The 15,891-nt window shown below is 36.9% G+C and overlaps 1 protein-coding gene across 3 annotated transcripts in view; it reads left to right on the forward strand.

Moving 5' to 3' along the window:
• Gycalpha99B (guanylate cyclase 1 soluble subunit alpha 2) overlaps nt 1–15,891 on the forward strand; it is a 1,063,824-nt gene that overhangs the window by 960,190 nt on the left and 87,743 nt on the right. For all 3 annotated transcript variants that reach the window (XM_067098553.1, XM_067098551.1, XM_067098554.1), the window contains 2 exons: nt 90–178; nt 12,574–13,163. In XM_067098553.1, the coding sequence (XP_066954654.1) occupies nt 90–178; nt 12,574–13,163 (679 nt within the window). The remainder of the gene's footprint in view (nt 1–89; nt 179–12,573; nt 13,164–15,891) is intronic.

A 15,891-nucleotide genomic window follows, 5' to 3' on the forward strand; every position in this document is an offset into this window, starting at 1 on the left:
ACAGGGTGAAACAGCAGAAATAATGCTTCTTGGGAAAATCACCTTTCCACGTGAAATTCATAATCTTATTTTGATCTTCCCACCGACAGGAGGAAGCTGAGTATCGTGGCGGAGAGCGTCCGCGAATGGGACGACTGGCATTTGGATGACCTTCTCTCCACCCTCATCAGTCAGCTCGGTATGTGAACTGTATTCCTGTTAAGCACTTTATCAGATTCATTAATTAAGACAATTGTTATCTCACCCTGGCAACACACGCACGCAAGTCATCCCACAAAATAGGCACTTTTGCCGGATACTGAATCCAAACGATTAAGGAACGTATTGTGTCTTCAGTAATTACGTTTCTAATGTCAGGTAGTTAATTGTGCAGGTCCGGTAATTATTTTAATGCCTCGGCTGATAGCACGGTACACTGGAGTCCTCTAGTGAAGTCGAAAAGAAAGAGTAAAAAGAAAGAAGCGGAACAAGTGAGGCTTAGTCCAATCTTAAAAGACCGAAGAGTGAAGAATCACGGAAAATCGAAAGTGTAAAACTTCCAAAGCCTGGCAGCGGCTGGAAAGGGTTATTGACCTCCACAGAGTGATTATGGGAAGGGCCTGTTAGTTGGGTGCTATGAGGTTACTTAAAAGGAAGAACTACCATCAGACCATCTATAGTTTCAACAGAAAAGGGACTAAGAGGCACTATGTGGAGACAAAAAAAAAAAAGGATCTTCACAAACTAATTTTGATCGGTCCTAAATATGCAGACATGAAAGAACTAGGACAGTTTTAACGCTGATGAAGGGTTAACCTGACGGCATCCAAACAAAGTACCTACGGTAGTTTTTCAGAAGCATATTTCCAGTTCGAGCTATGATACTCTTCAAGATACATCTGAAGTGATGTGGACGCCCATAATAGAAAAAATGAATAAGGCAGCAAATAGAGAAATAGACTGAAATTGCATTTTTAGACTGAGTGAACTTTGGTAAGCTAAAGGATGCCCACTGAGATAATTGCACAAGATCAGTGTGAACTTGAAAATGTAGAATAAACTACGAAATTACTTGTTCAAAGTCCCGGTTTTCACTCACCAAAGGAAGAGGAGCAGTAGGCCTTACATATTCGCAGAAACATAAAATAGTAAAGTTGTAGTCCGACGAAGGTCACTGGTAAAGAGAAGAATATATAAGAAAATAGAAGAGCTCCTGAGGAGCTAGCAAGGAGCAGATGTTAAACAAGCAACCTTCTAAACAAGATGTAACTAAGTAAAAATAAGATAAGAACCAAAGATATATCACGCAGTTTGGTTAACCGAAACTTTTACCAGACTCTGCCAAATGCCTCTGAATATATCCAAAGTACCTCAAAGAATTTGGCCGTGCATTATTAAGATAGGAAAGGTCTCTGGTGGATCTTAACCCGGGAAGCCAAACGGTTGATGTAAAAGAAGAGAGTTGAATTTACGTGTCCTGGAACAGTGAATGTTGTATTATTGTTTCCAACGCTACTTTAATTGAAAGAAATTGCAACATGGTCGTAGTCTGTGGAATTGATGCAGTGTCTTCTGTTTTGCTTTTTCTTTACCAGTACACATTCACAAGATTAATAATGATCACAAGTTACAAGAATTAAAAAAAAAAAACATGAAGGACTAACAAGCAAAGAATATTTGAATGACATAGGATGCGAGAGGGACGAGTAAGAGGATCAAGGGCATTTGGAGTCTGAGAGAATCAAGCGAGAAATGAGAGAGAAAGAGTAATTTTTTTTTTCACCAGGAACCGTAGTTTCGGATCTATCAGGACAAAAAGAGATGGCAGCACTTGGATTTAAGTCGTTGAGCCCATAGTTTGTGAAGTACTTGAAATGTTGTTCGGTAAGAAAAGATCAGTAATATAGATTTCCTCTTTATACGGTAATGTACGTTCCTTATATCCTGCAAAATGTAGAAGAGACATGACTTAGAGCATAAGAATAAACTAGGAATGACCGATGTGCGGTTATCCTTATTTGGATGGACTAAGAGAAAAACTGCCAAAATTGGAATTAGAAAAAAGAAAGTTTTAATCAGAGTTATAACCTTACCAACAAGGCGCAATAAGAACAAAGTGATGAACCTTAGAGCAATAAATACCACATGAAAAATCAAGATGATGTATTCTTGAATCAGCCTTCCTGAGGCTCTTACAGTACTATAGTTTGTGCTGTTTGGAAGAATGTGATAAGGAGAAGTAAAGATAGAGGTTGCAAAAATGAGATTGATACCAGGGTCATTTGAAGCTTTACAATCATTTGAAGTTTTAGAGATTAAGACAAGATAATTAATTCTAGTCGCATCTACCTGGTGAATTCGATATTGTCTATCAGGATAGCAACGGAGCAGGCAAGAGGCACAGCTTCCTTACCTCCCACGCCATTATGGCTAGAATAGAGCCACAAACCCCAAAGAATAAACCAAATATGCGACTTATGATTATTTTGAGACAATATCGAAAGGATTCGGAGAAAAAGTAATACTAGGTTTTAGAGAGGAGACGGGATTAGGCATAGACTGTGAAGCTCTCACGCAGCCCAGGAAGAAATGGTATGGAAACATTTTTAATGATTTCGTCGTATCAGGCAGTTTGATATTTTCTAAAGTACTTCTGGGTAGAGGCATAAGTTTACATGAAACAAGAATGCGTTTTTCCTAATGCCAAAAGAAATTTTTAGAACTAGTTTCCATATTCAAAAAAATTTTGGGTAAGTATATGCTGAAAAACGATAAAAATCTACCTTATGCTTCAAATACAAAATACAATTGAGAATCATGAGAAGCAACGTTGACTGACTACTCTCTCTCTCTCTCTCTCTCTCTCTCTCTCTCTCTCTCTAAGAAATAAATGTTACAAGTACAATATGAAACAATATGATTAGGATTTCTCGCTACTGCTTACTTGCCCTCAGCAGCTTAATCTTAGGTTCTGAATTGAGCGTTGACCCATCCATCTCCGTGAAGCATCTCTTCATGTCTCAGTGCTAAATGCATTATCTTATCCTGATTAGCCATTCAAAGAATTCGGATACTTCGCCAGCTCCTAATTTGGCCAAGAGCTGCGCCAGGACGATACGAGCGCCCTCTCCAAGACGGGAAAAATCACAATTACTCAGAACACCATTTCATTTCCCTCCCTCAATAAAACTCCACCTAATTCTTTCGCTGAAGCTTCGAAAAGATTCGGGTGCATTGCTTAATTAATTAGACGGGAATTTGTGATTTCTTAAAATGACGCCTGAAATTCGGAGTCAGAATGAATCAAAGGACCAGAGAAAGATTTTGCATGCTTTTTTACTTAGCTTCCAGCAAATGCAGTTGGAAATCGCCTTGAATTTCAGGAAGAATTCTTCAGAACTAAACATCTCGCCATTTTCTGATTGCATTTGGGATCATCAGGCTCTCGGCGTCCAGACATAGGGACTCCTTCTCGGGATGTTTTCCCCCCTGAGGCTTCGCGGTTATGCAGAGGCACCAGATATTCCTTGTTAACATCTGCTCTTCTACATCCGGTCATCGTAATTATTTTCTGTATGTAAAACTCTAAGAGAATAAAAATCTAAGAGAGTTTTGTCCGTTTCTAAAAATGATAGATAAGAAACTATATCTTATTCAGTCGGTTTCATAGAATGTCTGAGCGATGCTTTCACATAGAAATAAGTTAATTGGGCATGTACATAAATATCAGATATGGCACTTTTTGCCGTCATTTTCAGAAGAAATGGAGAGAAAGGGTTTATTAGATATTACAATCTTGAACACACACACACACATATATATGTGTGTGTGTGTGTAATCAAATATCTATGCGTGTCCATGTGTTTCTGTATATATATACAGTACATATATCTGTGAGTGTATGTGTGAGAGAAAGAGAGAGAGAGAGCATGCACTGATATGAGAGTACATCTGGTTACATAGATCCCAAAACACATTCATATTTGAACATGAAACCGGGTAGATGCTAACCCCAGTAAATCCTTCAACTCATCGATTTATTGCTGAAACATCTATCCTTACTCAGATGTTGGAAACCTTACTTCACTCTGACTTTCTCAAATTTCTATATAGCCAACTTTGCGCCCCTAAAGGCCTGACTGTATTTCTTTATGGTTTCCACAGGATTTTGCACTCTCTCTCTCTCTCCTCTCTCTCTCTCTCTCTCTCTCTCTCTCTCTCTCTCTCCTCTCTCTCTCTCTCTCTCTTTTGCATGCTCTACAGATTATCTGTGATGTGTGCCTTCTGCTGATAATCATAAGTGCTCACATATCTACCTTTTATTTGTAGTGGTCATGAATCCCTTCATAATAATTCGTAGCAGCTTTGTTTTCTGACCTAAATCTGCGGCCCTATTTTAAAGAAATGTAACAGATTTTATTACCCGTCATATTGATACTTTCAGCTTCAAAATCGTGTAAGAGATCTCCATAACAGCAATAACTAAATTGATCCTAGGGAACTACAGTCAATTTCATTCCATCTGTCCCCTCACCAACCAAGGTTTTAGGTAGATGGGGCAATACGCATCGTTGCTCGTGATTGGCTGAAATCAGTGTTTCCGATATTGTAGTCTTACTGTGATAAAAGTGCAAACTCTTTCTCTGGTAATTAACCTGAATGCCAATATATACAAAGGACCCTCACACCTTCTAACAAGCCGATTCATGTCGATAATATAGCAATTCAAGCTCATGAAAAGCGGATTTGTATCATAAAAGCCTATGCAGATCAAGCATAAACGAACAATGGGCTCTCATTTATATTTCACTATAGGTAAATAAAAAGATATCTGGCTATGCAAGTGCGAATGAAAGGTGTTTTAATAATTTCTTGCATGTAAATTACTTGAATAGGCTAATATTCAAAACAGCTTGAAATATTGTTGTTTAAGAGTCTGTCTGGGGCAGGTGAAAAGAACAACTACAGCAACACTGACTGGAAGGCGGAAAATTTCAGCTAACACAGAGCAATGGCATTGCGGTTTTCTTTACAGAATACTTTGCATATTTATATAATTTTGTTTTGAGCTTACAAATCATTGTATTTCAGCGATTAGTACCTCAGAAAGAATTTTGCCAAACCAACTAAAATCGAGCAAAGTTTTTTTTTTAATGACATTGGAACGATACTTAGAATGAATAATAAAGGTTACAACAAGAAAGTAATTTTGACTGATATGAAATGAAAGTGTGCTTAAAAGAAGGCTAGTAAAATCAAATATCTGGAGAATCAACAGTATAAGTCTGTCTTCCGATAGCTAATGCCTCGTGTTCTGGCGGTCAATATTATTGAAGATTATTTTTCCAGTTTATGTACGTGGATATAGCTTTGGTATCATAATGAAGAAATTTTTATATTCATGCGATAAAATTGTACATAGAATAAAGTTTGAATGATAAGGAAATCTTGTGATCTGAATAGTTGTGTAGACGGGACTATACAAGTGAGATAAAGTATAATTATTGAAAGCCCATCGTTCGTTTGTGTTCGATATGGATAGACTGCTTGATAAAAGTTCATCTTTCTTGTGCTTGTATAGGTAATTACAGATACAAATCAACATGTTTATGATTTATATAAGATGTGCGGATTCTTGTATATATATAAGCATTCAGATATGTTAATGAAGAAAGTTTTATTATTTATCACAATACGCCGACGATATCGGAACTGTGGATATTCAGCCAGTCACGAGTTACACATTCGCATTGCCACATCTTCCCACGGGGTGGCCTGATGAAGTGAAACCGATTATAGCTATTTTATGTCAATAAATTAGATAATTTCTCTGAATGATTAAAACTTGATGCCACTCCTACTTTTTTTTTATAACTGGTACGAGTATAAGGCTTTCAGAAGTATCTATTTTCCACATGATTTGTGCAAGAAGTTCTTCTGTCAGGTCTCTCTCTCTCTCTCTCTCTCTCTCTCTTCTCTCTCTCTCTCTCTCTCTCTCTCTCTCTCTCTCCCCTGAGTTTTTGTGACAGTTCTTCCTAGCAACTGACATATTTCCACATCTACTCAACCGACCACACGCCATCCACCAACACAGGAAGTTGAGGCTTGCTTTGTCGTGATAAGCCCTTCGTGGATTATTCACTCAGGTGAATTACTTTTATAGTTTATTTTACGGAAGTGGAATTCTGTGGAAACTTGTTTTCAAAGATTTCTGCATCAAGGATTATTTAATATGTGCTGACATGTTGCTTACTTTTGTTATAAATCTCGGCGTGTTTCCTTTCTAATACTGTTTCCTTTTCAGTTTATTTCCAGTCAGCTGACTTGTCCACATCTGTATTCTAATGCTTTTGATATATATATATATATATATATATATATATATATATATATATATATATATATATATATATATATATATATATATATATACATGTGTGTGTGTGTGTGTGTATGTGTATGTATGTATATATATATATATATATATATATATATATATATATATATATAAATTAAAAGTGTTAATGGAAATGGAACTAGTCAGCCGACTGGAAATAAATTGAAAAGGTAGGCGTATTTGCAAGCATATGTGAAAATGGGTGATTCGATGGAGAATAAGAGAATATTCTTAAGTTTGTTATTTTAAGAGCAGAAAAAACACTTAAGTAAAAAACACTTAGGCAATACAATGATGAATAGGCGATAAGTAACCAAAGTGGAAAACAGCCGAAGAGACAAACAAGGTGAGAGCCATATGTGGTAAAAATATGAGCAAGAATTTCAAGGACGAAATATTGTTTTGCAGAGAGCTGACTTCAGAAAGGTTAATAGGCAGATGAATCGCTGAATAAATGACACAAATTGAGATGTCATGCCACAGTAAAAATTCCTTTTTGGCTGAGAGATTATTTTTTTACTTATTTATTTATTTTTTTTTTTGTAGCTGTGGAATGAGATTGCTAAAAGGGAATCAAAATGGGCTGAGCAAAGAACTCTTTATTTATTTATGAGATTTTTGGCTATCAAGCCAAGCACTGGGGCACTGTCAGTCATTCAGCGCTAAAGACAGTAAAAAGAGGGATTTGGAGTGGTTGGACAGCAAGTCTGGGGAAAGGAAGTGGGAATGGAGGTAAAGTAAAAGGCTGAAAAGATGATACAGCCAAGGGCCAAAGGGACATTGTAAACGCCCTTTAGTGATGCCTAGTGGGAGATCAAAGCATTGATAAAGCCAGTTTAAAGTGAAAGGGACTAAAAGCGTTATGGAAGATAATCTTTACACTGATGTATTTTTTTTAAAGCACAAATACAAATGGGACATGGCAATGATGCCATTCCTAGCCCAGGCCTGAAGAAAACAAGAAAAGAAAAAAGAAAGGATAGGACTCAACAAGGCAGAGAGGGATAGCGCTAACTCTTAATGAAAGGACTAATGGTTATCAATTTAACCAAAAACAGGAGGAAGAAGAGGTTTCAAAAGCTTGGAAGACAGAAACAGTCAATTAACAAGGTAAACCGAGGATACTGCGTTACGCAAAAGAATTGTGGAAAGAAGCGTCATGAATTGTCATAAGTCTCCATATGCGTGGAAACTCTTCCTTTGAGCTCAAAGGAACATTTGCCAAAATAATACTTACAGACAGACGGAGGCCACCTCGTGGGGGAGTGGAAAAGGACCGAGAAATAAACTGAGAAAGAGGCCATTCAAACAGACAAGATTCAGTTCTGTCGAGAGTGACTCAAAAGAGAAGTATCCTAACAGATATCAAATCAAAACTTCAAATAGGGATGAATAATCAGTGTAAAGCTTTAATAACTGATGGCAAAAATTATTTATGGTATCTAAACTGCAATTCGAAAAGAAGGCATCCCTCTTAGATAAGCGTTGACACCCAAATTATTGATAAAATTGAGACGTTTGGTTGAATCTTTCTAATGAGATTGAAGAACTGGCTTGGAGAATCTACAGGTCCATATCCAGTTGTTCTCGCAGGAGATAGGATTATTCAAAGCTGTGTGTGATGTATTAAAGAGAGCTGGAAGATGAATGAAAAAAATGGGGAGTTTATTCACGAACAAGAGCCTCGACAGGAAAAGAAACAGACCGGGTAAGTTCATTAATAAAAATGAATAGAGCAGATGGTATGATAGAACCCAGAGGAACACCCCTATAAATGGGGAAAGAGTTGATTTGCATTCAACAACAGATTTAAAATTATTAGATAGATAGATGAAAATCATTTTACAGAAGGAAGGAATTAAGGCATGAGCAGGAAGTTGACTGGCTAACAAAGCGTTATTCAGAGCGTCAAATGCCTCTGAGATGTCAAAAGCGATAAGAAATTATTCTCAAGAACAGAATCCCACAGTGATGGACAATCGTTAGTGAGACAGGAAAAAAAGGTCAGTAGCAGGTCTTGCCATACGGAAATCAAACTGGTGACCCGAAGAAGAATAAAAGTTGGTAAAGTTTTCAGTTTTCTAAGAATAATAACTGGATTATCATCACAGGGAATGGCTAGGCCAATGCCCGAATGTTTCCAAGAGTAGTAACATGAGCAGGCATTGACAAGTAGGCAAAACAAAGATAGCAATGGGCCCCAGCCAGATAGTTTTCAAAGTCCTTGGTTCATCCCTCCAGGAAACTGATTAGGAAGGGTTTAGGGTTCATGGCACAAAAATGAGATGGTCCAAGAGGGTAAAATATGGAGCTAGAGAAAAGACCCATATCACTGGATGCAAGTTCATGACAATGAAAACTAGTAATAAATGTGCCGAAGTTTCTTCGGCGCAATCGAGTTTTCTGTACAGCGTATAATGCTATATAAAACTTTCAGCCGCGGCCCGGTGGTGGCATGTGTTGTTGGTACGTATAGCGGTGGCAGACGTACGATTACGGCTAACTTTAACCTTAAATGAAATAAAAAAAAAAAAAAACTACTGAGGCTAGAGGGCTGCAATTTGGTATGTTTGATGATTGGCGGTTGGATGATCAACACACCAATTTGCTGCCCTCTAGTCGCAGTAGTTTTTAAGATCTGAGGGCGGACGGACGGATAAATAGCCATCTCAATAGTTTTCTTTGACAGAAAATTAATCAAAATTAATACGGTGCTAAATAATCAGTCCCATCTCGTTGATAAAATAAGTCTTAGTATTTTACTCTCTTTCACAGCATTGTACCAGGAACCGTCACTCAGTATGGTGTACATTAGTCTCCAAGGTAGATGGCCTCGCCGAGCAGACGAAATACTAAATCATAATCAAGAAAAGGGTATATAGATGCCCAAATAAATATTGTATGTATAACTACATGAAGTAAAAAGTGGGCAAGAATGCAGAAGCAATAAAATATCAAGGGTGCTATTTGAAAGCTTTATAGAATAGCAGAGATTTGATTTACGTAGGAACGCCTCCATAAACGTTATGAACAGCGAGGTGAGAATGGGAATAAAACCTGTATGTTCCGTGAACAGATCTATCAAAGTTATGGTTCAGAATGGTAGAAATCTAAAGAATATAGAATACGTATGGTATAAATGACAGTATTTTCAGAGCAAGCTTTCTTACGATGAAAAATCAAAACGACTCATTATTCGGAAAAAGGTGAGTGGCTGTAAAGAACCGGCTCTTTCACTCAATGTGTTATATTTCTTGTCGTCAGCTGTATCGGTGAAATTTTAAAGAGCGCAATATTTTTATATTAATTTTAATAGGAACCTGATGCTAAGCTGACACAATCAAATAACATATATATATATATATATATATATATATATATATATATATATATATATATAATATATATATATGTATACATATATATATATACATATACATATATAATTAATATAATGTATATATATATATATATATATATATATATATATATATAGATAGTATACATATAGTTATATAGGTATGTATATTTCTATGTGTATTACATATATATATATATATATATATATATATATATATATATATATATATATATATATATATATATATAAAATTATGTATCACAGGATCAGTTTCGTCTTTAGGTTTTGAATACCTTCAGAGAACTGATACACAGAGGTAGAAATTATAGTCTGAATGGTCGTGTAAAAGAACATACACGAGATTTCAAAAGCGTTCGCGCATCACCGAAGAAAAGGGGCCGATACTAAGTATCTTTTGTGACCGAGGTCTCTGTGCTAACAAGTATGGCAAACTACCTTCCTTAAAACCTATACATTTTATTTCTTGTGAAATAAATGGATTAAATGCATGCATTCTTAGGTTCATATGCTTATTCTGACGCTTTTATTTGTTCAGGTAAACAGTTTTGTGACACTTGCCCACTTGATAGCGTGGTTGTCGCATTAACATGAACGAAAATATCACTGATCTCTTGTTCATGTGTAGTACATTTTCAGTGATTTTCCAATGTCATCAATACAGAATTTGAACTGGTGTTCATATTCTTCTTTCAGATACAAGGAATAATAAAAATTGTATCATTTTAGTTTACGCGATAAAATTTACTGAATATCTTTTTGATGAGTTGAATTTTGTATCTGCATGTTAATTTGGTAGCCTCATTGTCAGTAAAACAGCGCTAAGCAGGAAAAACGGAGATTCTTGAAGAGTTATATTAACCCTATTACTGAAAGGGGTATATGAAAAGTCTAATAGCTTATTAGTTACAGTACTATTCGAAATTCTACCTGGATTTTAGCCAGGTCCATCCTTTTTTAAACAAATGAATGTCTTTTATCTTTTCGGAAAATTCATCACCCATCCTTTCCCAATTAGTCGATTTATCTCTATTTTCTTCAAAACAAGAACTCACAAAAAGCTGCTCTTCCGAGGGGCGCTTCTCTCATTTTTAGCATGAATGCGTGAAATCCCCTCCATCACCGCTGCTGAGAGCAAAGTCAATTTTTCTCTTTCATATCTGTCTTTGAAATTCGATTGGACGTCTCGTCGAGTAGTTGGTTCACATCACAGAAATAGCCAAGGGCCTTCAAAATGGAAATCTTGCAGTCGAGTTCGCAAACTCTCCGGTCCTCGGCTGACTTCAGATCTAATATTTAGTCATTGTTCAAGAAAATCTGTTGATTCTATTAAGTTTAAGCTGTCAGATAATAACTGGTGATCCATTCCAGTTTTAAAATAGAAATTTCGTCGTGCGTGTATGGTTACATCAGCCTGTTTTGATTCTTACACGACTACTGCTCTGTGGTAAGCTTTTCTTATATGATCCCAATGGGCCGAGAAAGCGAAAGCCAGACATGTATCTTCGGAGGTGCAAGAGCTGATGTGTTAGCTAACATCTAGCGAATATCTCAACTGGTGGCTCTCGACAGTTCGCTTGGTAGTGGCAGCGGTTTTCGACCATCTCCAATTTTTATCATAATTGGTCTATGTCCGTGAATATTAGATATATACCGAGAAAGTTAGGCTTAGTAACAGCATATTCTCTCCACCCCCCACCTCACCCCACCCCACCCTCTCTCTCTCTCTCTCTCTCTCTCTCTCTCTCTCTCTCTCTCTCTCTCTCTCTCTCTCTCTCTCTTGTAATTTCTTTAAACTAACGTTAGCTGTCACAAAATAACCACGTCTGACTATGACCATTGTTATGCCAGAACTGAAAACAAAAAATTAATAATAAAAATAACAGTTTTTCTTCGCAGGAATTATTCCTAACATTCCCGAGATATGGGAATAAATGGGCCAAAAAGGCAGAGGAAGACAACCACTCTCAGACGGCAGAATCAAACAGAAATAAGTCGAAAAAGTTGCCAAAAAAGTGCTAATTCAGAGAGTGGTTACTTTTTCTGGTATTTCCAAGTATACATTTTGATGTAAAACTCCTAAAAGCTCCCAGTCCCTAATGAATCTTGCTTCTTTCTTGAGGCCCCTGGCCATAATGGATGTCCGAGAAAAGTCTTCGTGTAAGTTCACATCTTGGAAAATGGTATTTTTTTGTATTTATAGATTATATATATGTGTGTATGTGTGTATATGTATATATGATATATATATGTATTTGTATATATAGTATATATATGTATGTATATATACTCAGTGCGTTTTTGTATGCACAAATATTAAGCCACAAATATCACTATATCACGTCGTATCGAATTTTCTGTACCTTAGGAATCACTTACCATACCCGAAGGGTACTGATGAGTTGACCTGCCCCGATCGAGATACGAAGCTGTCTTTTGGTTTAAAGAAAAAGTGACATATATATATATATATATATATATATATATATATATATATATATATATATATATATATATATATATATATATATACATATATATATATATATATATATATATATATATATATATATATATATATATATATATATAAATATATATATATACATATATATATATATATATATATATATGTGCGTGTGTGTGTGTGTGTGCGTGTGCGCGCGCGCACGTGTGGGTGTGTGTGTTAAACTTAGTTCAGTGGGCTTGGGTTACAAGCATTAGCACAAATACCTTTCCCCCGTGGTTCTGAAGACCAGTGTTTTGTGAGAAAATAACAATTAATTTGTGTATGACTGATTTTGTTTGTCTTTTGCAGAGGTAGAGCAAGCAGACTTCATGAACAAACTTGGCCAGGAATACGTCAAAGAATGTCTGAAGCAATATGGCAAGGCGTTAAGGAGTCTCGGCTACAACATTGAAGGCTTCTTAACCAACCTGACCGGGCTATGCGACATACTGAAGACAAACTCAAACCTCAAGACCAAAAATGATGTGCCAAGTCTCATGTGCAATCGTTACAATGATTGCATCATCCTCCATTTTTTCACAAACCGAGAGGCAATCCGATTCTTCGTGGGGGGAATTATCGAAGGCGTCAGTTTGCAGATTTTTTCGAAGCAAGTTTGTGTAACATGTGAAAAATGTGATACGCCTAACGGCAATCGTTCAAACCATAGGTTTTATTATAAGTATACAATAAAGGATGACAATGTGGAACAGTTAAACGCAAGTGTGGCAAGTGAAAACTCTGAGAATGAGCCTGAGCTTGATGCTGTTGGTGTGCAAAAATCTTCAAATATTAAAGACAGTAAGGTTGGAGTCAGCACGTTTTGTAAGGCGTTTCCTTGGCATTTCGTTTGCAACAAGGCCATGAGGCTAACTCAGATCGGATCAGGCCATTTGCAAGTGCACTTTGAAAATACTCTCTCTCTTTAAATTTCACGAGGATTAGTAGGAGTAGCAGTAGTAGTAGTAGTAGTATTGTTATTATCATGAAGAGATAAGCAAGTCCTCTTTCAGTCGATATGTCTTTCGTATGTATAAGAGCAATTGACCTCAACTCTCCCCAGTATCCTCCTCCAAAGATTCTGTCCTTGACCCTTTCAGGTCTCCCTATATAACAAATACTTTACAATTAATTTCACGGGTGCAGTTCTCGTTTGATGTAACTTCAGATAACATGTATTTATTCTATTTGTTCTTAAAATTTCTATCTATGAACCTATCTGACTCAAAATTCCTTCCCAACTGTTGTTAGTAGTTTCTGCTTTTGTTTCTGCCCCCCGTGGCAGCAGACACTGTTCCTTCCAAAAATCTGCTTCTTTCCTACTATAAGGTTTTGCAGCCTTCTTATCCACATCCTAAAGGTCTTGATGTGGGAAACGTTTCCATAAACTAACAGAGGCTCCATCCCAGTCACACTGATGAGGGACGCTTTGAGAGTCACCTTCTTCACCACCAACAAATTATATAATGAAATATTTAGCTCCCAGCACATGCTCGTGAATGCAAAACCAGTTCATACATAACCTCTCTAACTTGAATTGACTCTGCTAATCTGTTGTAAGGAAAATTTGAACCTGGCTTATGAAGCATTACCCAGTTGCAGCTGCTGTGGTCTTCTGCGAGTAATCTAAGTTAGTAAACTGTCTGCCACAATTTCCTGTAAGCCATAATGTTCAGCTGAAATTGTGGCAAAATAAGATATATTCTATTTTATCTCTGTGTGATGACATATTATGAAAAAGGATTAAGAGTCGTAACTTACTTTTATACCAAAAAATCACCAGAACCTCTGAGAGAGCAAGGCTCGAGACAGCACTGTATAAGAAGGCTAGATGTAAATTGGTATCGGAAGTAGCAACGCACTGTTCAGGTGAAGACATATGGAGCATACGGTTTTTCTATAAAAAAAAAAAAAAGTAGCGACAGAAGATTTTTCTTATGAAACGTTTCACAAGCAGGGCATTGCTCTGAAACTGTGCCAAAACACACAAGAATCTTCGTGTATACAAAGATGTTTATAAGTAGCACTGAGGTCACCGTTCCGTTCGTTAGCAAACAGTGTGTTTGTTATCAAAGCATTCGTTCTTTCCTTTGCTGGAACTTTAACATTGTCTTTAAGTATAGCTGGCGTTTCTTCTCTCATCTGTCCTAATCGATACACAGTGTTCTCTCCTTATGAACAGCAACTTTCTTTGGGTCTTCAGGCTTCATTTATCTACTGATTTTTTTTCCTCAGCATTCCAGTATTCCTGATTCTTGTACTCACCTCCTAACTGATTATATGCTTTTATGAATGTGGTCTGTTTACAACGGCTACAGACATTTTCTGCCTTTAAGACCCAAGCATCATCTGCCTAGGATCATTTTCTATTTCAATTTCTTGAGGAATTTGTTGGTAAGCTGACACTGATGCGTAGCATTTCATCAACTGTTTATTAAAGCTTGAACTGAATGTGCCTGTTGATAACGCAGTAGTTTGGGCCATCCTAGAGACTGGTGACAGTTCCAGTCCTTCAAATATTCTCCTAATGCTTTAGTTGCTACAGTTGTTAAACTTTACCAAACTCTCTTTTCCGAAAACAGCATGAAATTACTCATTCTGAATCTCCTGCGTCCCTATTTTATTGATGACTGACTCCCTTCTCTGTGAGACAGTGAATTTGTTATTGTCATACTTAGTATTGCTGAGGCATCTAACAGTCTACATGTTACGGGTGTTCCGAAGTGAAGAAACAACATTGATAAGAGCACGGCAACTTTAGGAAAGTTAGACTTGAGAAAGTTTGTAGGATTATTAGTGGCAAAGAGCTAGGATTGTTTTCTGTAGGCGATAGGATCAACATTCCATATTATTTATAAAGCAAGAAAAAAATTCTTCCTTTCGTATATAGAGCTACAGTGATTCTTAGTAAATATAAAAATATATCATAAGTAGCGGCAGAGGCAGAGGTTAGGAGTGACCCATTCATCCTCTCTCTTGACCCAACGGTTGACAAGCAAAAAGCCATCAAACCAGTAGCTGGAACAGCAAGTCAAGATTGACAACCAGTGGATGCGAAGAGGTCAGAGCTTTGATTACCAAATCAACTTAGAAAATCGAGAACTGAGGGCGATATGTAAGCTTACTGGGAGGTCTCTGGTCCGACACTTGGTGTTGTTTTGAGGAAGCGGTTGGAAAGAGCTGAGAGTTAAAGTAACGTAATGTTTGATAAAGACCAAGAATAAGTGTTGGGGTTTTTTAGCAGCTGGAATGGTGGGGTCTTCATTTCCTTCCACATCAGTATGTCATTAAAAGACTGCTAGGTAGAGGTGGTAGTAAAGCTTCATGGCAAAAGCAAAGGTGGTTGAAGACTCAACAAACAGTTGGAATTAGACGCATGATATCAAATGAAGAGAGTGATAGTAGAGGTTGCAAGAAGAATTCACAGCAAATGAGTTCATATTCAGAAGATTCAGGATGTACAATCCCAGTTACTGTATTAGTATTGATGGTGTCAAGGTGAGGTGAGCTTCGCCTTTAAAACGAAAGCACGAGCACTGGCTGTAGAGGGAGAGTAGAAGAGGATTAAGGGGACCAGTAGATTAGCTAAATTAACGATAGATTAACAATAATTCGCTACATGGCTTC

The sequence above is a fragment of the Macrobrachium rosenbergii genome, chromosome 55 (assembly GCF_040412425.1).
Source record: "Macrobrachium rosenbergii isolate ZJJX-2024 chromosome 55, ASM4041242v1, whole genome shotgun sequence".
Taxonomy (NCBI): Eukaryota; Metazoa; Arthropoda; class Malacostraca; order Decapoda; family Palaemonidae; genus Macrobrachium; species Macrobrachium rosenbergii.